Genomic DNA, 25,754 nt, shown 5'->3' with positions numbered 1-25,754 from the left:
TAGCGGGGGGCGCGCGGCGGGTGGGGGGGCGGGTGGGGACCGCTGGTTAACCAAAAACATTAGCTCTAGGGTAAGAAGCACAGGTATTCAATCCAGTTTATTTAGGGAGGTTGACGAGCAAGGCCAGGAGGAGACAATGGAAGTATCTGGGCTCGGCTTTCAGAAAGCGCAAGGTGTCCGAGAGGGAGGAGTCTGGGCTGTCGTAAGGTTCCCAACACTGAAGCTGGGGACCGGGAACTTTCCCCGGGGGACGGGCGCGGGACCCAGTCTTCGGTGGAGCCGAGGAGACTGTTAACTCACTCGCGCGACCACCAACACAGCAGCGCTCGCGCCCTCCCCCGCGGGCGGCGCCCCCACCGTTTTCCCGCCTCTCCTGCGCGCTCCCCACCCCTCCCCCGGCGCGTAGCGGAAGTGACGCGCGGCGTAGCGGAAGTGCCTGCGGCCGCGGTGTTGTGCTGTGGGGCAGAGGGACGGGTTTGTAAACCCCGGAGCGAGGTTCTGCCTGCCCGAGGCCGCTGCTGTGCGGAGAGCCCCGGGGAAGCCGCCGTCACCATGTCTGACCAGGTACCGGGCTGGGCGCCGTGCGATGGCCGGGGCCGAGGCCTTCCTCGGCAGGTCCTCCTGCCGCTCGGCCGGGGTCGGGGATGGAGGCGCGGGGGAGGGGAGCGCGGACTGGGGGAGGGGGCGGCCGGTGGGGCCTCGGCCCGGGATGGAGGGGAGTGGACTGGGGCCCGAGACGCCGGGGCCTGCCGCGGGCCTCCGGGAGCAGCCCTGCCGCTCCCGGGCGCGCTCATCCCCCGCCCCCCAGCGCCTCTGGCCGCGGCCTCCGTCTAGTCGGCCCCCTTCTTTCTCCGGGGTCGACTAGGTGCGGAGCCCGGTTTCCACCCCCTGAGAGGGTCCCTGGGGAGCCGGTCCGCCTCCCTCTCCGAGGACTGACTGCAGAAGCAGGGCCCTAGGCCCCGGTTATGTAACGGGAGCGAATCCCTGCCCCGGAGGCTCCGTGGCCCTGAAAAGCGGGTGGACTCCACTTTTTGCTTCTCGGTCTTGGGGTGGTTCCAGAGGGGGGACGTGGTCTCTTGTTGCTGGGAACCTAGAAAGCTCTGCTCTCCGTCCGGATTGCGATTGCAGCCAGGGCCTGGCCGCCGCTGTGCTCTGAGTCTTTTCCCGTGTGGGGGTGCGGAGCTGTCGCCTCTTTTCTTGTACTTTCCCATTCCTTACTCGGGATTGGTTCAGCAACTCTCCAGTTGTAAGAGAGCACTCAGAATAACCAAGAAAGAAGCAGAACAAAACTGTTACAGCAACAGAAAACATTTCGTCTGGGCATTAACCTGAAGATGAATCCGCTGTAGGAAAAGAGTAGGAAAACTTAGTGTATATAGAGCAGTTGCAGAATATTTGCAGAAAGCTGCCTATTTTGGCCAAGTGCTCCATCTCAAGGTTAGTATTAAGAACTTACTTGGGATTTGCACTCAATCAGGAGTGTTCGATTTTCCGTAAAGTTTCTCTTCATCTTTTGTAGTTAAGTACGCTTATGGCTAATTTTTAATTCATAAGGCTTTTGTCCGGACTTCGTTTTGTTTGCTCAGGTGACTTTGACTTTTTATTTTTGGGCCTTTTGCTTGTTTAGTGATAGTTATCTAGAAAATTGTTTTTCATTCAACTCCATAATGTATTTGAGCTTTTAAATTTAACACGCTTATTCTCTTGGCTTTTAACCCAGTTCGGTTTTGTACCACTTGATGAGAGCAAGTGAGGCTTTTGTGGATTTGTACTGTTATGCAAAGTGTACATTTATGTTTTTAAAGCTTAACGGTAATTTGGATTAGTTTTGGATGGATCTTCTTACTAACAGTCTAGATTAATTCCCAAGTTGGTATGGGAATGGCATTATAAGTATTTCCCTAGGTAGTTGTTTACTTGGTTACCGGGGAGGGAGGAACAGGTGTAAATACTGTTTCATCAGCCTTTTATTTTGATGCTCAGAAGTGGCTAGGAAGCATGTTGAAAGAAATATACAGAAAGAATTATAAAGTAAATTGTAGAATTTATTCCTCCAGATTGATTTCAGGGTATTTAAAAAAGACATGAGGGAAAACATGAAGGACCTAGGACACTAACAGGTGGTTCTAGGCCAGAGGTTCTTTGGATTCTTTTCAGGGGGTCCTCGAGGCCAAAACTATTTTCATGATATTACTAGGACATTATGTGTCTTTTTTACTCTTTGTTCTGCTGTGAGGGTTCAGTGGAGTTTTCTAAAGACTAACATGACCTGTGATATCACAACAGATTGAAATGTAGAAGCAGATGTGAAAATCCAGCTGCCTTCTAGTAAGCCAGGCATTAAAGAGATTTGCAAGAATGCAAAACCAGTGCCACTCTTCTCACTAGTTTTGTTTTGAAAAATATTTTTAATAAAAATGTTATTTGCTAATATATAATGGGTTTATTGTTATTTAAAAAGGTATTAATATTTAAAACATTTCTCAGTTTCAGTGTCTTAATACTGTATATCTCAGTAGATATAACCAACCTACAAAAGGTTTATGGGGTTCTAAATAATTTTTGAGTGTAAAAGAGTCCTGAGACCAAAAAGTTTGAAAACTGTTGCTTTAGGCTGATTGACCAGCATCATTATTAATGATCAGGACCCAGTACAATATCAGTGTTGAGTGCTAAGGATTTAACGAGGTATGAAGCTGAACTCTTAACCTTAAGAGGCTTATGAGTGAGAGTAAGAATCCTGAGTTACCACTGTGCAATATCAGCAGTATGAGACTGACTGTCCTCAAAAGACAATCTTAATTTAAACCAAATTCTTTTAGAATTATTTGCTTTCTGAGGCATGTCTCAGAAGGTTATTGTCTGGTGCTAAGATATTCAGATTGAGTAATAATTTCAGGTTAAAATAGGTAGACATTAAATTCACGCAAGACTTAAATTGCTGGGTTCTCTATTGATTAATGAAAAATGATTATTTTTGGAATTTGAGTGAAACACTTTCTTATAATTCTGACAGTGCTGCCATTAGCTGGTGGATTTGTGGACTATTATTGAATAATCTTCTAAATTAGTTTCTAAACTTGAGGTTCATGGACCCTAAGGGCTGAAAATTCAGTGAAATTTTATGGATTGTTTTGTGAGTATTTGTGCATGTATATATTTTTTTAGGGAGAAAGCCCATAGCTTTCATCAGGAGTACATGATCCCTCAAAAAGGTTAAGGGACTAGACTTTAACCAGTAACAGATTGAGTGCTCTCCTTTGGTCTAATTACCTTGCAGCAAAACTAAGCACTTACATAGAGCCAGAAGCTTAATATCAAACGGGTCAGGGTAATTTTTAATTTTCCCTTCCTTTCCTGTATTCAGGTTCATAATGTTTTTTTCATATACCAAAAGCATCAAAGGCAGTGTGGACTTCAGCTCTTCAATTCGGGTCTGTTAATTTGTAATAATTAGATGACTGATTTGCTTTAAATGCTGACTGAATCTGTTATAACAATGTTCGTTCTCCCCACCCCCACCTCAGAAAGAGTGATTGATTGAATGATTCCCTTTTATCTTTAGTCAAGGATTTGGAAGCATTATGTAATTCTGGTTCTCTTTTGGTTCCTAACAAACTAACTCAAAACTTAGTGGCTTAAAACTACAGTCTTCTATTTTGCTCATAAATCTGCAATTGGGCAGGGCTCTGTGGGTTGGATTCATCATTGCTCCTTGGTGTGTAGGACCTCAGCTAGGATTACTCAAGTGCCTAGGGGCTGGAATGGCTGGGCTCTTCATATAGTCTTGAGGCCTCTCTGAGTGGTCTCATCATGTGTTCTCTTCAGCATGGGGACCCCAGGATATTCAGATTTGTGGCAGCTCAGGGCTGCCACAACAACAGGATGAGTGTTCCCAGAGAACCCAGGTGGAAATCCCAGGCCTCCTAGGATCTAACCTTGGAAGTTACTTCTGCATTCTGTTGGTCAAGCAAATCACTAAGGCCAGTCCAAATTCAAGGGAAAGGCGTTTACTTATTTTTATCGAGATGTAATTGACATATAACTTATTAGTTTCAGGTGTACAACATAATGATTCAATATTTGTGTATATTTTGAAACGATCACCACAGTAAGTCTAGTTAACGTCCATCACCACACATAGTTACAAATTTTTTTTCCTTGTGATGAGAACTTTTAAGATCTCCTCTCTTAACTTTCAAATATGCAATACAGTATTATTAACTATAGTCACCAAGGGAAAGCCATCTAGACTCCATTTTTCAATGAGAAGAGTAACAAAGAATTTGCAGTTACCTTTAATCTACTCCATTAATTGTATTTCTTCTGTTAGGATATCATTATTCCCTGCGGTGTTCTTTATCTCTCCCTGTTGCTTACTCATCTTGCTGTTAGCTTGAGAGAGCAGAAAAATATGATGAATTGGATGGATATTAAAATTCATAATTATATATACTACTATTTATATCAGAATAAGTGTGTTAAACTGTAGCTATGACTTGAGCATGTGGTGATACATACATTAAGCATTCCATACCCTAGAAGAGTAATGATATATTCCATCTTCTCTCTGATAGATATATGAGGTGCTGCTAGTGGATGTTGCAAACGTATAGATTATAATAAAACATTTCAAAGAAAATGTCACCTAAACAATATTTAATAGTATTTTGAAAACTGAATATGATTGTTATGGTTAGGGTACTCATGAAGGTTAGTTGAGTAGTTCAAATTTCAAAACTATAAAGCGGTTATCAAATATGTCTTGACACCATTCAGTACCCCAGAGCAGTTAGAATGTCTCTATTACAGCTTTTAAATATAGTGTTACAGTTATTTACTTAAGTGTCTTTCTCCATTAGACTGTTTGCTTTTGAGGGTCGGGAATCTGGCTTTATTCATCCTTTTTTCCTGAAGTGCCCACCACAGTGACTGGATACTTTCGTAAAAGTTTTTTTTTTTGTGAGGAAGATCAGCCCTGTACTAACATCTGCTAATCCTCCTCTTTTTTTGCTGAGGAAGACTGGCCCTGGGCTAACATCCATGCCCATCCTCCTCCACTTTATATGGGACGCCGCCACAGCATGGCTTGGCAAGAGGTGCGTTGGTGCACGCCCGGGATCCGAACCGGCGAACCCTGGGCCGCCGCAGTGGAGCGTGCACACTTAACTGTTTGAGCCCCAGGGCCGGCCCCTTGTAAAAATTTTTGAAGGAATGAGTGGTCAGATTCATTCATTTAACAAGTATTTATTGACTGTCAGTATGTTCTAGGCATCATTCTAGGTCCTAGAATTGGCAAATTGCCTCAAAAACATGAAGCAGCAGGTATCTTCCTCTTCTTTTACTTCCCATGAAGTTTTGTTTTGGAGGAAGGGTTGGTTGTCAAAATGGAGTAGTTTTCCTTTTATGATTTTTTTGCATACCTTCTTGATCTTGACCTCTATTAGCAATAGACCTGGTAACTTTATCTCCAAGATCAAATTATTTGCTTCTTCCAGGTCATTGGGATTGTTACAGATGATTTTCTCTACGACATGTTTAGTATTCCATTTTAGAATTTCCTGAGATTGTGATTTTTTTTTTGGTAGATAATTCTCTGATATTCTATTTTTAAAAAGTCATGTCGGTAAGTTCACACAGATCCTATTATTGAGCACCTTAGTTTTACAGTTTAAATTTTGAATATTCCCACAATATGACGTAGGTTTATTTAAAGATAATGTGGTATTTGTTATACTGTTAGATTTTGACCATTCTTTTTGGCTTTGATTGCCTTTACTGAGCTAATACGAGTCTGAAGGAAAAGACCTGAAGGAAGGAAGGGTGGAGTTCTGTTTGCTGGACTTCTGTTCTCGGTGTCCAGAGCCAGTTATTTTTCAAGGTTTTACTGAAGATTAATATATGTATGAAAAAGTGTGCATACATGGACAGTTTGCTGAACTTGCACAAACTGATCACGTTTATGCAGCTGGCACCTGGATTAAGAACCACTAGCCTGACTGCTAACACACAGATGAGTTTTGCCTGTTTTTATACATTATAACATGATATAAATGGAATCATGCAGTGTGTACTTCTGCGGCTGGCTTCTTTTGCTCGTTGTTTGGAGATTTGTTCAGATTATTGTGTATAGTTGTATGTTGTTAAATCTCATTGCTGTGTTGCATTCCATTGTGTGAGTGTACCACAATTTACTTCTCCATTCTGCTTTTGATGCACATTGATGTAGTTTTCTAGGACTGGTTTTTAACATAAGCCAAACGATACCTATTTATAGCACCTCCTATGTCAATTTAGATTGCTTTTGGCCTGAATAACAGAAAATCTGATACATAGTAAGTTAAACAAGTATGCAGATTATTTTTCTCATGAAACAAAAAGTCTAGACATAAGTAGTTCAGGGTTGGTAAGGTAGCGCCACAAAGCCTTCATACTCCTTTCTCCTCCATCCTTAACAGATGTCTTCACTCTCATGCCTGTCTCCTTGTGGGCACAAAAAGGTTGCTTTGTATCTTTGTTCCAGGCAGGAGAAAGGGAAGAAGCAAAGGGAAAAAGTATACCAAAAGGTATGTCACCATATATCTCATTGGCCAGCACTGCATCACGTGGCCATAAGAGAAGCTGGGAAATATTTTTTTAGCTGGGCAAATTTAGGCTTCCCTTTGTAAGGAAGAAGGGAGAAATGGGTATTGGATAGGTAGTTAACAACTGCCTCTCTGCCATGCCTCTGAATCTATGTGCTAGTGCTTTTAGATACAGTCAAGCCAGTTTGTTCCAGGCTTTGCATAGGTCTGTAGTCTAGGCTCAGAGAGTATGACTTACACAACCAGTGTGATTTTCAATTATAATTTTGAGTTCCTGAGAAGTTGCCTGTGCATGTTTAGTGTTTAACCACAATTGTAGGGTTGAATGTAGATTTACAGAAGACCCAGTGTCTTGACAGCCTGACTTAAACTTTGAAGTTATGGAGCTAAATCTGGTCAGTTCCATTCCAAATCTCTAGTACTGTCTCATTAAGTTTGTACATATGTAGCATGAAGCTGAAATTGTATGTATTTTTGCGTTTTTAGAATTGTGGTAAATCCATTGAAGTATGAGGAAGAAGACTTTATTGTAATTATGGAGTTTGTATCTTTTAATAATGGATATAAGTATTAGAATTATCCAGTTTAACCCTTGTTGAGCTTTCTTCATTAGGAAATAAAATGAAATAAACTGATGTATTATAATAAGACCTGTGGTTAACAGAATTTTTGGAAACTTTGAGTGAATCCATTTTTATGAAATGTTTTATTATGGAAAATTTAAATGTGTATATAATCGTACCCATATACCTGTCTCTTGGCCTATCTTATTTCAGCTACACACCCCCCCTCGAATCTCTCATGTTATTTTGAAGCCAATCCCAGACATTGTATCATTTCATCTGTAAATATTTTGGCATGTATTTCTAAAAGAGAAGGGCTGTTTCTTTTGACATAACCAGGATACTGTTATCACAGCTTAAAAAGTGAACAGATTTGTTAATGTCATCAAACAAGGGTAAATGCATTCTTTGTTTTTGGGTTTTCTCAGAATACCCCCTCATTCAGAAGAATGAACAACCCTTGTTCAACTGGAAGGGTCAGTGACAGATTGGGGGTAGTGAAGTGTGATTGGATTGTCAGCCTGCTGATTGCCAGAGCACTTCTAAGCAAAGTCCTTGTTTTTTCACTTTGAAATGGCACAATAAAATCCTTCTCATGAATTTTTTACATTTTTAAATGAGGATTGCTGTGTTTTCCGTCCTTTCCAGTCTAGTTCTCTTTCACTATCCAGCCTTCTTCTCTTTCCAAGCTGTTCCGTCTGTCTCTTGGACAGAAGAGTTGATAGTGCCTGCTGCCTGATAAATTCCTTTTACCATTCCAGTTACCATGCTTCAGTCTCTGGATGACGCAGACCTGAAAATTGAGAGGTTTCCAGTTACCCTTTTTGATTTTGTATATACATTTACTTTTCTTTCCATTACCAGTTTCTTCTGCTTTTGGGCTGTGCATCCCCTCCAGCCAAATTAACCAGCCCTCTCTGGGATTTTCTTTTCTCCGATGACCGGGTGTCCCAGACCCAGTGCTGAATGCTTTCACTGTTTTGTAACTAGTGTGCCATACCGTTCTGTATTGGCTGCTTTTTTACAAGGGAGAGACGGAAGGGCAGCATACAAAAGACACTAAGATCACTGGAGACAAACTTTGGCCTTTTTTGTCTAAGATCTCATTTTCCAGACTAGTTTGTCAAAGGAAAAAAGACAGCATGTGAAAAGTTGGACTGCATTAGGCAAGCTTGAGGCTATTAAACAAGTGGTACAGATGACATTGCTGTAGTGCTTCAGAGTTGGGAAGAGATAACCAAAGTGGAGTGACTAGGGAAAGTGGCACTTTATTTTTGGAAATATCAAATCCTGATGTTCACATGTTCTTATGAATTAAGTGAATTATCTCTTATTCCCACTGTGAATATAAAAAACGGATAGGATTTTTATTTGGACTGACTGTTGTGTAGAGTAGACGTATGAAGCATTAGTAAGATTGTATGGTATGATACAGAAAGTAATGCTGTCACCTTAATTCAGCAAGTATTAAATAATTGCCTAGTATTTGCCTGGCACTACAGAGATTATAAAGATGAAAAAACTTAGGACCCTCTCCTTGTAGACTTATAGGAGAGATAAGACATACAAAACTGTCACAGAAACCATTAATTTATTTAACAAGCATGTTGAATATCTTCAAAGTACCAGGCACTGTGCTTGACCAGAAATACGAAGAAGAATAAGGCATGCCAATAAGGAACTTAGTCTGGTAGGAGATACAGGCATGCAAACATGTGGTTATAATAGATAAAAGTAAGTAGTATGGGACATTTAAGAGAGTGATCAGGGAAAGCATTTTGTAGGAAGTGATGCCTCTGTGGTCTTGAAAGGGGACTAGGGTAGGAAAGGGCATCCAGGCAGAGGGGATTAGCATGTACAGAGACAGTGGAGATAAGGTAGAGGGTGACATGTTCAAGGAATTGTAGATAGTTCAGTATTGCTGGAGCAAAGGGTATTATTAGCAAGAGAGATAGGAGAATAAGGACTAGCACGTGAAGGACCAGTGTATGTTAGCTAAGGAGTTTGAACTTAACCCTGAAGATTCTGGGCAGATCAGATTGCATTTTAGAGAGATGGCCCTGTTTGTAGTTTGGAGAATTAATTGAAGAGAGCAAGACTGGGGGTGTCTCTTATGCTAATGTTAATGGGCAACAATAAATGCCTGAACTAAGGCAGTGGAATGGAGAGAATGAGATAAATTTGAAAGCCACTACGGGATAGAATCATCAGAATGATGATTAAATGTGAGATTTAAGAGAGGAAGGGTAGCCAAGGATGACCTCCGAGTTTTTGTTGTGGGGAGTTGAGTGTATGGTAACCATTTATTGTAACTGGGAATCCAGGAGGAGTTGTAGGTTTTTTTTCCCTTTTAATTGTGGTTTTCAGGAAGAGGAGTTAAAGCTAACAGAGAAGTTAGAGGTAATGCTTTGTTTTGGACACTTACATTGAGGTACCCATGGGACATCCAAAGTGGAGATATTCAAGCACTTGGATAAATGAGTGTGAAATTCAGAAAAATTGTCAGGTTGGAGAGAATGATTGTGAGTCATTAGTATCAGAGAGGAAGTTGAAATCATGGGTCAACCAGGGAGACAAAAAGCAGAGGATTGAAGACATGGAATCCAGAGGAGCGCCAGCATTTACGGAAATGGCCTAGATGAAGAGACTATGGAATCTTGGAGGCCAAAGGTGTGAAGAGTTTTCAAGAAAGAAGTCATCAGTGTCTATTGTGTTAGAGAGTTAAAGATGAGATTTGAAATTGTCCACTGAATTTAGCAAAAAGGAGTCAGACTGGTAACCTTGGTGAGAGCAGTGTCAAGTGGAATGATGGGGCATATACCAGGTTCCGATGGGTTGAGAGTGAAAGTGGAGATAGCAAATGCTCTTGGAAGAAACTTGAAGAAATTTGAAGAAAAAGATGAGGACAACAGCTAGGGAAGACGGTCAAGGGGGAGTATTTTTAAATGAGAATAAATGCCATAAAAGATATGAGTAAATTGCAAATAGGAGCATTAAAGGAAAGTATTAATCCTGGTTGGAAGGTTGGGGGTGGTGCTGTGGTTCCTAGAAGATGGTTTTTGAATACCGGACTTCATGTGATGTGTGGGATGGATTTCTGTGAGATGATTTCAAGAGAGGCTGAGGGAGGATATATATTCCAGGTAAGGGAAACAGGGACCACAAAGAGCTGAAGGTGCAAAGATGCTGATAGACATTTGGGGAACAGCAAAAGTCCAATTTAACAGAATCCTTGGGTTTGTAAAGAAAGTGGTGGGAGAAAAATGAGAATTGAGCTTGGTAATAGAGGAACTGAATGTGGTGCTCTGGAGTTTGATTCTGGGCCTTAAAGTACTGGAAGGTGTTAATGCTTTTTGTCTGGGCTCGTTATATGATCAGAGAAGCTGTGCTTTAGAGAGAGAGTTCTGAAGCAGTGTGGATGATGGATTGGAGGAGGGGGAAGAACTCTTGGCCTGAGTAGCCTCTATAGCTACCCTATCTTGGAGAGACAGGAGCAAAACACTCCTGTCGTGCTGATGTATTGCTGCTGGGTGGTGGTAGGGGGGTGTTCTCCTTCTTTACTTACTCAGAGCTTCTGAACACCCCTTCTCCCAGTTAAAGAGGACTGAGGGCTTCTTTGCTCTTTGTTGCCCTTCACTGCATGGAATAAGCTGTCCTTGCCCTCTCTAGATGCTTAAGAGAAGCAGCAGCTGTTTGCTATGAATATAAATTCATAGCAGTGTGGTAGTGAGACGATATTTGAAGACAGTCTTCTAGTTTTCAGGTGAAATACTGTCTCACTAAAGAAGATTAATTTTGTCTGCTGCCATAATATGCAGTAGTCAGCAAATGTTGAAAGTATTGCAGAATGAAACACAGGCAAGGATTCACACTAACGAAGTCGATTCTATTATCTAAGCATTTCCCTGGACTCGAACCTGTATCTTAACGTTAAAAGCTACTTCTGTTAAATTTTGAGTGTTAAAGAGTTTATTAGTTTTAAGTTGCTGGCATGAGATACACAGATAATGCCCTGTTATTTTACTTATAAAATACAATATGATTGGTTGTATTCTTATCAAGTGTGGATTAACAGTTTGAAATTGTTATGAATAATATAGTAATTGTTTAAATAAGTGGATGATTTATTTGGTGGCCAAACTAAGGTATAGCACGTGGGAAAGCTACTTTTATCACACCATTGAGTGAAATTTTGCCAGCTACCTCCTTTACTAAAAGTGGCTTACTTAGATGCTTCACGGTGAAGTTGTTTCAACTAATTTATTCTGTTAGCCTCATTTTCTTTTCAGTATCCCTTCATTTGGAATTCCTTTATGCCTGTCTTTTCTTCTGTCTTCCAGTGTGATTTCCTCTTCCCTTTTCCTGCTTACCATTTGTGCTTTTTTGTGATTCCGCTTCAATTCCCCTAATTCTTTTTCAGCCAAGCCTAATCTTCTGAAATTGGATATAATGCTTTAGATAGTCTAAAATAATAGGTGATAGAAAACTGATTTGTTTTGACTTTAGAGTACATTAGGCCAAATACTTTGCTGTTTGATTTTCCTTCCTAAATAGACTTTGCTTGTGCTAATGTGATTAATTTACGTTTCTTAGTATAGTTTTGTAATTGGAATAGTTAACTTCTCCCCATAGGCTGTGAGAAGATAATCTTGGGTTCTGAATATTTGGTTAAGAGTTCATGGAGAACGAGCTTCCTCTGACTGTAAGTGTGATGGTTTCCAGGTTGTTCCCCTGCCCAGCAGTCTGGTAATTTGTTAGAAATGTTACAGCTCTACCCCAGACCCACAGAATAAACGGGGAGTGGGGCCCAGCGGTCTTACCCAGTCTGTCAGGGGATTCTGAAGTTTTAGAACCATTGCTGTAGGATATTATAATAAAAGAGAACTCGTTCTTGATTTCTAGTGAACTGGTGTTTGGGACAGTAATTGACTTAAGATCTTTTTTGCTTAATTGGCTGGCAGGGAAAATAAATGCTCTTTGTATTCTCAGGTGCAGATTTTGTACCCTGAGCAAAAATAATGAGTACTCATAAGTGAGTAATTAAATAGCATATAGGAACTTTTATCTTTAAATGTACTTTTCTTTCAGGAGGCAAAACCTTCAACTGAGGATTTGGGGGATAAGAAGGAAGGAGAATACATAAAACTCAAAGTCATTGGACAGGTGAGTTTCATTATTTTTCTCCTTTGACTCTTCCTTGAATGTGTGAATAATTTCTGACACACGGGAAAAGTGATTTAAGTAAGGCAAGTTATTTAAAAAGGGTGTTTTCGTTTACTGTATGCATCTGTTGGAGGTAGAAGAGGCTGATACTGTTTTTTTTAATTGCTCTGCTATGCAGTTTTAGATCACCTTAATTTCTCCAAATAAACCCTTTGTCTTGGTTAACAGGCTTCAATGGCAAATACAGTGAATACTATTGAGTGATAAGGCTGGGGCCAACCTTAAACAAAAGGGCCTCTCAGCTCTTTTCCTGACCCTTCTCTCTTTCCTGGCACCTCATTTCCCCAGACTCTGGCCTGTATTTTATTGACCTTTTTTGAAGAGATGTTTACTGATAATTAAGGTTAGCTGAAAATTGTTGGAGGAGTGTATCTTCCTAATTGGTTTTTTAAAGGACAAAAGACAGAATTGGTGGACTCTCACCATCAAAGCATGAGAGTACCATTTCCCCACATTTTCTCAAACATGAAATATTACCAGTCTTTCAATTTTGTGCCAGTATAATAGGTAAAAAAATTTTATTTTGCATTTCTCTGATTATCAATGAGGTGTAATTTTTTGTTTACTGTGGTTATAGTCTTCTATTGTGTGTTCATATCCTTTTCCCATTTTCTGCCATTATCTTGTTTTGAAAATTTTTTATTGAGATATAATTCATGTACCATAAAATTCACCATTTTCTTTTATTTTTTTGTTTATTGCCGTAACATTGGTTTATAACAGTGTATAAATTTCAGGTGTACATCATTATACGTCTGTTTCTGCGTGGATTACATCATGTTCACCACCCAAATACTAATTACAATCCATCACCACACACGTGTGCCTAATTATCCCTTTCAGCCTCCTCCCTTCCCTCTTCCCCTCTGGTAACCACCAGTCCAGTCTCTGTCTCTATGTGTTTGTTGTTGTTATCATCTACTACTTAAGGTATTTGATCTTCTCCCTCTGACTTATTTCACTTTGCATAATGCCCTCAGTGTCCATCCATGTTGTCACAAATGGCTGGATTTCATCGTTTCTTATGGCTGAGTAGTATTTCACTGTGTATATATACCATATCTTCTTTATCCATTCATCACTTGACAGGCACTTAGGTTGCTTCCAAGTCTTGGCTATTGTGAATAACGCTGCAGTGAACACAGGGGTGCATGTATCTTGGCACATTGGTGTTTTCAGGTTGTTTGGATAAATACCCAGCAGTGGAATAGCTGGATCCTATGGTAGTTCTATCCTTAATTTTTTGAGGAATCTCCATACTGTTTTCCATACTGCCTGTACCAGTTTGCACTCCCACCAGCAGTGTATGAGAGTTCCCTTCTCTCCACATCCTTTCCAACACTTGTTGTTTCCTGTTAAAATTCACCATTTTGAAGTGTGTAATTCAGTGGCTTTAGTACCTTCACAAGGCTATGCAACTATTACCAGTACGTAATTCCAGAACATTTTCATCATCCTAAAAAGACATGCTGTACTTATTAGTAGTAACTCTCCATCCTCCTCTCCTCCCAGCCTCTAGCAACCACTAATCTAGTTCTTGTCTTTATGGATTTACCTATTCTGGACGTTGCATGTAAATGGAATCGTGATATATGGCCTTTTGCGTCTGGCTTCTTTCATTTAGCATAATATATTCAAAGTTCATCTAAATTGTAGCATGTACCAGTATTTCATTCCTTTTTATGGCCGAATAATATTTCATTGTATGGATATACCACAGTTTATCAGTTCATCAGTTAGTGGATGTTTGGATTGTTTCCATATTTTGGCTATCATGAATAATGTTGCTATGAACATTCATACAGAAGTTTTTATGTGGACCTATGTTTTCAGTTCTCTTGGGTATATATCTAGGAGTGGAATTGTTGGGTCTAATATAGTGGTAACTTTGTTTACCTTTTTGAGGAACTGCCAAACTGTATTCAGCAGCGGCTGCGTCCTTCTACCTTCCCACCAGCAGTGTATGAAGATTTCAGTGTCTCTACATTCTCGTCAATACTTCCTGTTATCTGTCTTTTTGATTACAGTCATCCTAGTGGGTGGAGTGGTATCTCATCGTATTTTTGATTTACGTTTCCCTGATGGCTAATGATGTTGGGCATCTTTTCATGTTCTTATTGGCCATTTGTACATCATGTTTGGAGAAATGTCTGTTCAGATCTTTGGTCCATTTTTAAATTGGATTATTTGTCTTTTTATTTTTGAGTTGTAATAATTCTTTATATATTCTGGATATTAGACCCTTATCGGATAGATGGTTTGCAAATATTTTCTCCCATCTTTGGGTTGTCTTTCCACTTTATTGGTTGTGTCCTTTGCAGCACGTGGTTTTTAATTTTGATTAATTGATCTGTTTTTTCTTTTGTTGCTGTGATTTTGGTGTCATATCTAAGAAAGTGTTGCCTAATCCAGGGTTAGAAAGATTTATACCTATAGATTCTCCTAAGATTTTTATGATTTTAGCTCTTACATTAAGTCTTTGATCATTTTTGTATGGGTTTGAGGTGGATTCTAACTTCTTTCTTTTACATGTGGCTATCCATTTGTCCCAGACCAATGGTTGAAAAATCTATCCTTTTCCCATTGAATTCCTTGGCGTCCTTGTCAAAAATCAATTGACCATAGATATATATGGCTTTATTTCTGGGCTCTCAGTTTTATTCCATTGATCTGTATGTCTGTCCTATGCCGTTGATTGCCTTATTAAAAATTGTTGATTTTGTAGAGTTCTTTACATTTTCTTGATTTTTTCCTTGCCTGTTATATGTGTGGTGAATGTTTTCTCCAGTGTCTCTTGTGTTCATGGTGCCTTTTACTGTATGAATGGTTTATGTTTTTATTAAGTCAAATTTATCAATCTCCTTTTTTATGGCTTCTAGATTAAAATCTTGCATTAGACTAAGGATTTCCTTATATCAAGATTAGAGAAAAAATTGTTAAGGTGAGGAAAAAAAATTAAAAAAATTTTTTTTGAATGTTGCTCTTTTAATTAATCTGGAAGTGATTTTAGTGTATGGTGTGATGTATGCTATAGAAATTTTGTCTGTTTATGAAATTATCTATAGGAAGAGAATTTGTTTTTCTTTATAATTCTAGTCACTAACAAAAATGTCATAAACATGCAACTTCCACTAGCATACATTTGTGATATGTAATTGTAAGGATTGGCTTTGAAATTTTACAGTATACAAGTGCCAGGATTTTTTCTGATGATTGCGTGTAGTTTGCTTGACAGTCTGGGTAGAAGAAAAGAATCTGTGGTCCCACAAATCAATTTCACTACTCAGGTTCTTACTCATTTTACTCAGGTGAGAGACTAGACTCTCTGGGGTGACTTTTTATGGCAAGAATAAGTTTCTCGGTCTGTTATTTTATGGTCTATGTCTCTCTTGTAGGTTTGACCACCTTCAGCGACACTTCAGTTGTGGGGGGTACTTGTTGTTTTGAGTTGCTTTTGGGGGTTTGTTACAGTTCAAGTTCTTTTATTTTGAAAATAGAATGGACATGCAATTATGAAGGACTGCATTCTTTAACATACATGCTTTTACTTATACTGCTAATTTTAACACCCAAGACAGATTATGTTTGTTTTATTAAATTTCTTTTTAAATGTGTATAAAACAACTTTGAGGATGATTAGAGGGTTTTAATAAAACCTGTTAGGAATGCTAAAAAGAATATTTTGGTGGGAAAGTATAGGTGACAAGGTTTATGTTTCTATTTGTAGTATATATTTGTCCCTCAGTGTCTGCAGAGTGTTGGTCCCTGGAACCCTGCAGATACCAAAATCCGTGGAAGCTCAAGTCCCGTAGTTGGCCCTTGGCATCTCCGGGTTCCGCAGCTGTGGATTCCCCATCAGCAGATTCAGCTAACGTCGGATCATAATTGTAGTACATACAAGATCCATGGTTAGGTCCATCCGTGGATGCAGAACCAACAGATATGGAGGGCCGGTTGTATTTGTAATTAAATTATTTGTTTCAAGCAAAGCAAGTAGTTTACACAAAGAGGGATAATTTCTTTTGTCTCCTTAGGATAGCAGTGAGATTCACTTCAAAGTGAAAATGACGACACATCTCAAGAAACTTAAAGAATCCTACTGTCAAAGACAGGTTTGTATGTTATGGTATTAAATACAGTGCTTCATATGTCATTAATTTTTCTTTTAAGGAAGATTGTCAAAAGGAAAGTGATCTTTTATTATTTTCACCATTAGCAACTCCAGGAGAATACTCCTTATACCCTGTTTAATTGCTTTTTCCTCCTTGTGGCCCATTTCAAAATTTGAATTCATAAGATGTGCAACTAGTTTGAAAAGTAACTTAGAGTTGTAAAGATAGGTATATGAATGTTTCTGTCTTGATAGCTTATCAGTGTGAGTAATAGTAAAGGCAAGTACTTTTTGGTGATCACTATGAAATTTCCTTGTTTCTAACCATGGGTGTTATGGCCGTATGTTAAATTTAAGTATTAATGTTATTAGTTTATCTTTATACATAGTACTACAGATTACTGATAATTGCATTCTGTATTTTCAACATCGAGGAATTTTCTCTTTTTAAAAAAAATCATAAAGCAGTCTAATTTATTAATTTCAAATCCTCACAGATTCTGGGCCTTCCTGAGCTAGATCGTTAGATCAAAACTAATTCCTTTAACCTGCCGGGATTCAAATTCGGCTTCACCACTGTCTGACTGGGGACCTTGGACAAGTTATGTGCCTTGTTTCCTCCTTACTAAAGTGGGAATCTTACGGTGCATACCTCAAGAAGATGAAAGACCCACATAAAGCCTTAACATGATGCTTAAAAATGCTCAATAAATGTTACCCATTATTATCATTAATAAAATAGATTTTTAAATAAGTGTAATTGGAATTGGTATATATAGGAGACAACCAAGATATATTTTGATAATTAGATCATATTACATGATAATAACTCAAGTATTGTAGGTTTTATTTTTAGAAGATTTGCTTTTTACAGTTTAAATTTGTAACTTACATAAAAGTCACTTGCCAGAAGAAAAAGAGATCACCTAGGTGTTGGGATAAGTAAAACAATAAACACTTCTGTCTCTTCTGTTTTTGATGTTAATTGTTAAACTCAGTAAAATCTTAATTGGGGCACATTTGTTGTAATAATATTGATGGGAGCTAAAATTGAGGTGTTCATCAGGGGAAAGGAACATATATTAAGTGCACTTCGCTAAGAACTTAGGTGAGTTGTCATTTCATCCTAACAACTCTGAAGAAGTTTATATAGTCTGTTCACCCCATCTGTAGACCAGGGAGTTGATTATTAAGGAAAAACAGTGCACAGTAAAGAGGTAAATCATAGAGCTGAAGTGAAAACTAAGCTTTGATCCAAAATGGACAGCGCTAGGTTTGGGGAGATAATTAAAATGTAACATCAATTTAGAATAATTTCCAACTTCCAGTTTCTTATTTTGCTTCAGAGTCTACTTAAAACTTCAGAAAAGTTATTTTACTTAGTTCACAGAGGCTTGATAATTTTTTTCTTATATTTAATGATATGCAACGAATAGGAGACTTAATTTATCTGAACTATGTGAACTATGGAACACTTACCCAATAGAGAGATTGAAAAGCATATAAAGTAAATATTTATTGAATCATTTTTCCATTTTGATTTTATAGATTGGTTTCTATAGAAACTTTTTTCACGCCAACACAAGATAATGTTTCTTTTTTAAAAGATCCTATAATTAAAATCAAAGAATATTCTGCCTGTGTCAGTTATGTTTATTCTATTATTTAATATAACCCTAGAAAGAATTTAAAATCAAGTAAAGGATAAGTTTGCATGGTCTCATATATTTATGTACAGTGCATGTTGGAAGATAGTTTTAATTTTTTTGGATGTTTCTGGGACAGTGTTTAAACACTGAAGATGGAAATGTTAATGTGTTAGGTATTGAGCAAAACTGTCCTAATACTTTTGGACTAAATAAATGATTCTTGATTTATGTACATACTAGTGATTTCTCTTTAAATGTCATCTCTTCCCTTTTAGCTATTTTTGTTGACTCAGTGATTAGAAAAATATGTTTTAATCTTTTGTGATATATATAATGCTGTCTGTGCCATCACAGGTTTACTGTAGCCTCCCTGGCTAGCTACTGTGCTTTACCAAATTTCTATGATTTGATCTATTTAAAACCAATTGTACTTATATGGTTGGAAGCTAGTGAGAGTGCTCATCCAATTTCTGTTAGCTTACAAATTTGAGAGGAAACTGTATAGAATAGAGTACAGGCTTAGGAACAGATTTGACCTTAAATTCTTGGCTAGTTTGTGTGTCCTGTCCATGCCTTAGATTCCCTAGCTGTAAAATGGAGATAAGATGATAATACGTACCTTCTAGGGTGGTAGTGATGAGCATTTATGATTACCTATGTAAAATACTTGGTACAGGGGTCAGCCCCATGGCGTAGTGGTTAAGTTCAGGGCGTTCCGCTTTGGCAGCCTGGGTTTGTGGGTTCAGATCCCAGGCATGGACCTACACCGCTGTCAGCCATGCTGTGGCGGTGAGCCACATATAAAATAGAGGAAGATTGGCACAGATGTTAGCTCGGAGCTAATCTTCCTCAGGCAAAAAAAAGAAAAACGAGGAAGATTAGCAACAGATGTTAGCTCAGGGCTAATCTTCCTCAGCCAAAAAAAAAAAAAAAAGTTGGGGGTTGCTGGCCCAGTGGCATAGTGGTTAAGTTCCTGTACTCTGCTTCCGTGGCCCAGGGTTCGCAGGTTCGGATCCCTGGCGTGGATCTATGCACCACTTATCAAGCCATGCTGTGGCAGGTGTCCCTCATACAAAGTAGAGGAAGATGGGCCTGAATGTTAGCCCAGGGCCAATCTTCCTCAGCAAAAAGAGGAGGATTGGCAACAGACGTTAGCTCAGGGCTAATCTTCCTCACCAAAAACACCCCCAAAAAAACAAAAAAACACTTGGTACAGGGAGGGCCTAGCAAAATTGGTACTCAATAAATGGTAATTATGGTAGAATTAGCTGTCTCATTTTATGTTCTGTGTATTCTGTGGAAGCTTTCATGTTTGCTTATTATGCATCAAAGTTTCTGTTAGCTCTTATAAGATTTGTATATACATATGTGTTTTTTTACATTTTTAGGGAGTTCCAATGAATTCACTCAGGTTTCTCTTTGAAGGTCAGAGAATTGCTGATAATCACACTCCAAAAGAAGTGAGTAAAATTTCTTCTCTGAGTCAAGAAAAGTTTTAAATTCTGCATTGAATGATTTGGTTCACTAGTATTAACCTGCCTTTCTCTTGAATATTCTCTGATTTAAGTGGTATATCATTTGTCAGAGAGAAAAATAGTCTTTTGGATTGAGCTTCCCATATATTGCCTTCAAAGGTACCAGTGAAAAGTGGGAATTGAGTACTGAAATTGTCAGAAAGCACATACTACATCATTTTGAAGATGGAGAGATGTTCCTTAAATTTGGCAGATTTCTGGCACACTTTCATGGTGATGGTGACCTTTTATGGTTTGATTTTAACCTGTTTTGAGAACTTAAGACAGAAGCTTAGTGTATAGTAAAATGTTTGGCTCTGTCATATTAGTTTATGTTTTTTAATGCTGCTGTGTCTTTAATTGTTTTATTGTAGGGACTGTTTTTTATTTTTTTTTATTTTGTGAGGAAGATCAGCCCTGAGCTAACATCTGCCAGTCCTCCTCTTTTTTTGCTGAGGAAGACTGGACCTGGGCTAACATCCGTGCCCCTCTTCCTCCACTTTATATGGGACTCCGCCACAGCATGGCTTGACAAGCGGTGCATCGGTGTGCGCCTGGGATCCGAACCGGCGAACCCTGGGCCGCCGTAGCGGAGCGCGCACACTTAACTGCTTGTGCCACTGGGCCAGCCCCTAGGGACTGTTTTCTTTGTTTATATATTCCTCCCTCCCCACCCCCCCATAGAGGCCTCTGAAAGTAAGCAAGTATGAGAGAGTGTGTATTTATATTTATACAGATTCCTCTCTCCAAATACAAAATAACATTCTGATAGTGGGAATGATGTGTGGTTATTTTTTATTTTGAAAACATTTCAAACTCATAGGGTTGTTATGAGACTAGTATGATATTCTCCTGTATAATCTTTTCCCTAGATTCACCAGTTATTAACATTGTGCTCTATTTGCTTTATCACTCTTTCTCTATACATATATTATTATTATTGGTGGACCATTTGAGATTAATTTGCAGATATCATGACCCTTTACCCTTAAATATTTCTATGTTATCTTCTAAGAGCCACAGTTCAATTATCAAAATTAAGAGATTTAACTTTGGTGCAGTCCTGTTATCGAATATGCAATCAAAATAGTCTGATTTTGCCATTTGTCCCAGTAATGTCCTTTATAGCCTTTTTATTTTTTTTTAAACCTGACCTGGGATCCCATCCAGGATACACATCCTAACTAGTTATCACGCCTCTGTAGCCTCCTTTAATCTGCATCAGTTACTCAGTCTTTGTTTTTCATCACACTGACATTTTTAAAAGAGTACGGGCCGGTTATGTTTTAGAACATCCTTCAGTTTGGGTTTGTCTGATGTTTCCTCATGATGAGATGCAGTTTTGCATTTTGGGTAGGAGTAGCACAGAGTGAAGCCGTGTACTTCAAGTGTGTCACATCAGGAGGTACATGATGTCCAGTTGTCCTGTTGTGGGTAATATTAACTTTGGTCACTTAGTTAAGGTGGTAACTGCCAGATTTATGTATTATAAAGTTATTGTTTTCCTTTGTATTTAGGAAGTAATTTGTGGGAGATACTTTGAAACTGTGTGAATGTTCTTCTTTAGATATTGGCCAGTGGGGGCCCCTTTGAGTTCGTATCTGTTCTTTTGGACATGTCTCCATCTTTTTAAAGTTTCTGTTTTGAAATAATTTTCAACTTACAGAAAAATTGCAAAAATAGTACAAAAAATTGTACTCTCTTCCACCTAGATTCACCTGTTTTTAACATTGCTCCCTTTGCTTAACTATTATTTCCCTCCTCGCCATATATGTGTGTAAATGTGTTCCCCGAACCACTTGGGAGTAGATTGCATACACCATAGCCATTTACAACTTAATATTTTAGCGTATATTTCTTAAGAACAAGTATATTCTTTTACGTAACTACAGTACTGTTAATCAAATTTAGGACACTTAACACTGTTAGAATGCTTCAGTCTACAGCCTAATTTTGTCATTTGTCCCAATTATGTCTTTTACGACAAATTTTCTCCCTCATCACTGGATCCAGTTCAGTATCAACATATTTTATTTAGGTATCTTTTCAGTCATTTTTAATTTGGAACAGTTCCTCAGCCTTTCTTTCTCTCTCATGACGTTTACATTTTTGAAAAATAGAAGCCAGTTATTTTCTAGAAAGTCCTTCGGTTTGGGCTTCTCTGTTTCCTCAAGACTAGATCACAATTATGTATTTTCGGTTGAAATACTACATAAATGGTGATGTGTCTTTCTCAGGGTGTAATAGCTGGAGCACATGAAACCCCTTATTGGTGATGTTAATTTTTAGTTTAAATGTTGTCTTTTTTTTTTTTTTTTTTTTACTGTGTAGTTATTATTTTACCTGTTGTAATTGAGTAATTTGTGGGGACATACTTTGAAACTATGTGAATATCTTTTTCTCCTCAAACTTTTCCCGTTAGTATCCACCCACTTTCTTGAGTATTTTCTTACTTTCTGGCACGATAAGATGCTCCAAACTCATCTTGTATTTTCCCCGTCCTAGCATGGCATGATCTCTGCAGCACAGTAGATACTTAAGACATTTTTGTGACCCCTTCCTCACTATCATTAAGAGATTATCTTTTCAGAAGACTAATGGGGCAGTGGGAGAGAGCAGGGATTTAGGGAGTGACCCCCTTGTACTGTCGTTCTCTTGTCCCTGCTAATGTACTTCTTGAAGCTGATAGCTTCATACTCTCCATAGTTCCAGGACATGTGCTGCCTTCCTGATGTAAAGGTTCCTTGTAATGTTTGGAATTTTAGTCCTTGCAGTATTTACCAGGCTATATGTGCAATTAAAATTAAGTTTTAATAGCATCTTTAATTAATAGTTATTTTAATATTCATATAGGTACCACAACCAAGATATGCTTGACACTAGAGCCAGTCTAATCACTTTAAAAAATCCTACATCAACATAAGTCTGTGTTTTACTTTCAGATTTCTTAGCATATTTTAGTTTTTGTTTTGTATTTTAATTTTCATATTTTAATTTTCATTTCATATTTCAATTTCATATTTTAATTTTCATATTTTAAATTTTGTATTTTGTAATTCTGCAAAAAACTATCACCTAAAAGATTTAAAACTTTTCTTATTAAAGGAGATTGCTGCTCTTAGACTTTCCTTTAAAATTTTATTTTTCGTTTGTTTTTGTGATCCATTGTAGTTCAGTGGAAACAGTGGTAGTTTTTGTTTTCAGTCTACCTAGTACAGTGCTTCTTAACCCCAGCTGCACAGCAGAATCAAGAGGTTCACAGTCCTTACCCTCACTGAGGGCAATACCTGGGTTTGTGTGTGACACCATGCCGCCTGACATACTCTTTCTTTTTTAAATAAAGAATGCTCATAGTTAAAAGTAATAAAAAAACCAAACTACCAAAGTATATAAAATAGAAAATAAATATATTCTGAATATCTGCATTCCCTTTTCTCAGAGGCAACCATTATCAATAATGTCTCTAAGAAAAAAATTCCAGAATATTTCAATGCATATAAATATAAAGCATATTAAAAAAAAATGATAATTGCCCATACTTTGCTTAATGTTCTGTAAAAGGCATTTTATAGGATCCCTTTTTTCTCTGTAAGAATTGAGAAGGGATGGGCTGAAAAATCTAGCTTATGAAAGTGGAGGTATTGAATAAGAGTAGATGTATAGATAACTTTTCTGCATTTAGAATGGTCACTATCAAAGACAATAACAGTTATATGCCAGAAGGAATTGTAGGTGACAAAGCAAACCACTTAGAAAGGAATCCTTAGGCAATATTTTTCTAACTAAAACCATATTTATTTCAAAGTGAGATCAGGTTTTTTGAAAGAAATGAAAGATTCTATCAAGTAATTATATCTCGAAGTAAAATGCTTTTTAGAAAATATGCCATCAAACTATTATTTAAACTATTGAATACATGTTTCATTAGATTTAAAACTCCTTTAAGGTACTTTTCAAAAACATTTAAATTTTACATGGTGAGTGACTAGACTGAGAAGTGAAGTCGAGTCAGCCAAGTGAGATGAAGGGCTTCATACACATACACACGGAAGGAAAGACATACCTCTCTGTTCTTTAGATTGAAGAAACAGGATTCTTAATCTTAGAACAGGGTGACTGTGGATCAGTTTTGTATCTTTTTGCTCTTGAAAACAGTGGCCACATAAGTGCAGCCAATTGAAAAATGGTACTTTTATATTCTACAGCTAACATATTTTTCTTCCCTCTTACAGCTGGGGATGGAAGAAGAAGATGTGATTGAAGTTTATCAGGAACAAACAGGGGGTCATTCAACGGTTTAGATATTCTTTTTATTTTTTTCTTTTCCCTCAATCCTTTTTTATTTTTAAAAATAGTTCTTTTGTAATGTGGTGTTCAAAACGGAATTGAAAACTGGCACCCCACCTCTTCAAAACATCTGGTAATTGGAATTCTAGTGCCCATTATTCATTATTGTTTGTTTTCATTGTGCTGATTTTTAGTGATCAAACCTCAGCCCCCTTCATATTGCCCTCTCCTTGTTAAAAATTACATATATGCACAGAGAGGCCACCTTTTCCAGGACTGTGCATTTTCAGGCTTGTGATAAATAAGACCGACCAACGCGAGTGTTCATCATGACTTTCCAATTGGCCCTGAAGTTCTAGCATGTGATTGCTTCACTCCTGGACTGTGACTTTCAGTGGGAGATGGAAGTTTTTCAAGAACTGAACTGTGGAAAAATGACCTTTCCTAAACTTGAAGCTACATTTAAAACCTGAAGGTCTGGACCAAAAAAGAGGAATATCAGGTTGGGGTCGAGATAACAGATACGGCAAGAGTAATGACTAACTCCAAAGCTAGCTTCACTGAAGAGAAGGCATTTTAAAGATTGAAGAAAAATCTTGTCAGAAGATCCTAGAAAAGTTCTAATTTTCATTACCAGTTAATAAAGTTATGGATACAGAAGTGTACAGAACAGAGCATGGCTCTTGTTTATTTTCCTTGCACTTTTTGGCCTGGGATATGGGTTTTAAATAGACATTGTCTGTACCACCTTCATTAAAATAAACAAAATATTTGTAAAAACTGTACTAATGTTCATTTTATTTTTAATTGTATAGAAAGAAAAAAGAAAATGCCTAAAACATAAGGTTTCCTTGCATAATACTTGGAAATTATTGTTTGTACGTGGTACAAATAAATTTTTTCTTCAGTACTGTGCAGTGATGATCATGATTTTGAAGCACTGAAAGTTACTGAAGTGCCTTCTGCATTAGGGAGTTAATTAAGACCACAATACCTTCTTAAGTACTCAATGTTCTGTTTTTTAAAAAACTTGATATTTCTGTATGGTGCCTATATATGATACAGTTACCCAATCATGTTGAATAAATGGGTATACCAAAAATTCTTAATTGATTTATATTGATAATTTCAGTTTTCCCTTTAACAATTTATAAAATGTTCTCTGCTTAGTTAAGGTTTGGGATATTTTGTTTATAATTTCCTTTTATTTCTTTATATCCTAAATATTGAAAGTTTGTGTAAAATTAAAATACCAAATTAGTTCCTATTAGAGGGCTTAATCTTTTAATTCTTTGATGAATCGCAGAGTTCAGTATATCTATGCATACACGTAATCCAGTTTCATGTTGTTCCCAATAGAATGTCATCTGACTAATTGAGAAGAGCAAATATAAAACCTATCTCGAATGCATTTTATAAACTGTTAGAGCTTAAATGCGCTACTCAAGTCACCTGTTGAAAAATGATTGGCTTGCCTTATAAATTTCTATATCTGACCCTAACTGAAAAAGTATTTGTATTGTCTGTTTATAGTCTAGGTAAATTAGAGCTGTTAGACCGTCACCTGGCATTTACCATTATATTAAATAGTGACTGGGAATTAGGCCCATTTCTAGAAAATCCTGATTGAGTTGCATATTTCTGTCAGGCCTGAGTAAGAAACCTGGTAGGCTATTTGAGCTATCCAGAATGCTTGAATATGTAGTTTGGTATCTTATTTTTGTTTGCATCTTAGACTGAAGGCTCAGCATTTAGGTGGTGGAGCTTAGCTACTGGGGAAATAATCGTTTTTAGTTTATTAGATTCTTCTAAATGCATTGGAT

General features: G+C 37.9%; 1 protein-coding gene across 1 annotated transcript; it reads left to right on the top strand.

Moving 5' to 3' along the window:
- The first annotated feature begins 408 nt into the window (after positions 1–408).
- Positions 409–24,432, top strand: SUMO1 (small ubiquitin like modifier 1). Its single transcript, XM_014784745.2, has 5 exons — positions 409–564; positions 12,236–12,310; positions 16,405–16,482; positions 19,519–19,590; positions 23,877–24,432. The coding sequence occupies exons 1-5, from the start codon at positions 553–555 to the stop codon at positions 23,943–23,945; spliced, it is 306 nt and encodes a 101-aa protein (XP_014640231.1). The 5' UTR covers positions 409–552; the 3' UTR covers positions 23,946–24,432.
- The last annotated feature ends 1,322 nt before the right edge of the window (positions 24,433–25,754 follow it).

The sequence above is a fragment of the Ceratotherium simum genome, chromosome 9 (genome assembly GCF_057802395.1).
Source record: "Ceratotherium simum simum isolate JZ-2026a chromosome 9, ASM5780239v1, whole genome shotgun sequence".
Classification (NCBI taxonomy): Eukaryota; Metazoa; Chordata; class Mammalia; order Perissodactyla; family Rhinocerotidae; genus Ceratotherium; species Ceratotherium simum.
The sequence above is the reverse complement of the archived record's forward strand: the minus strand, read 5'-3'. Positions and strand labels throughout refer to the sequence as shown.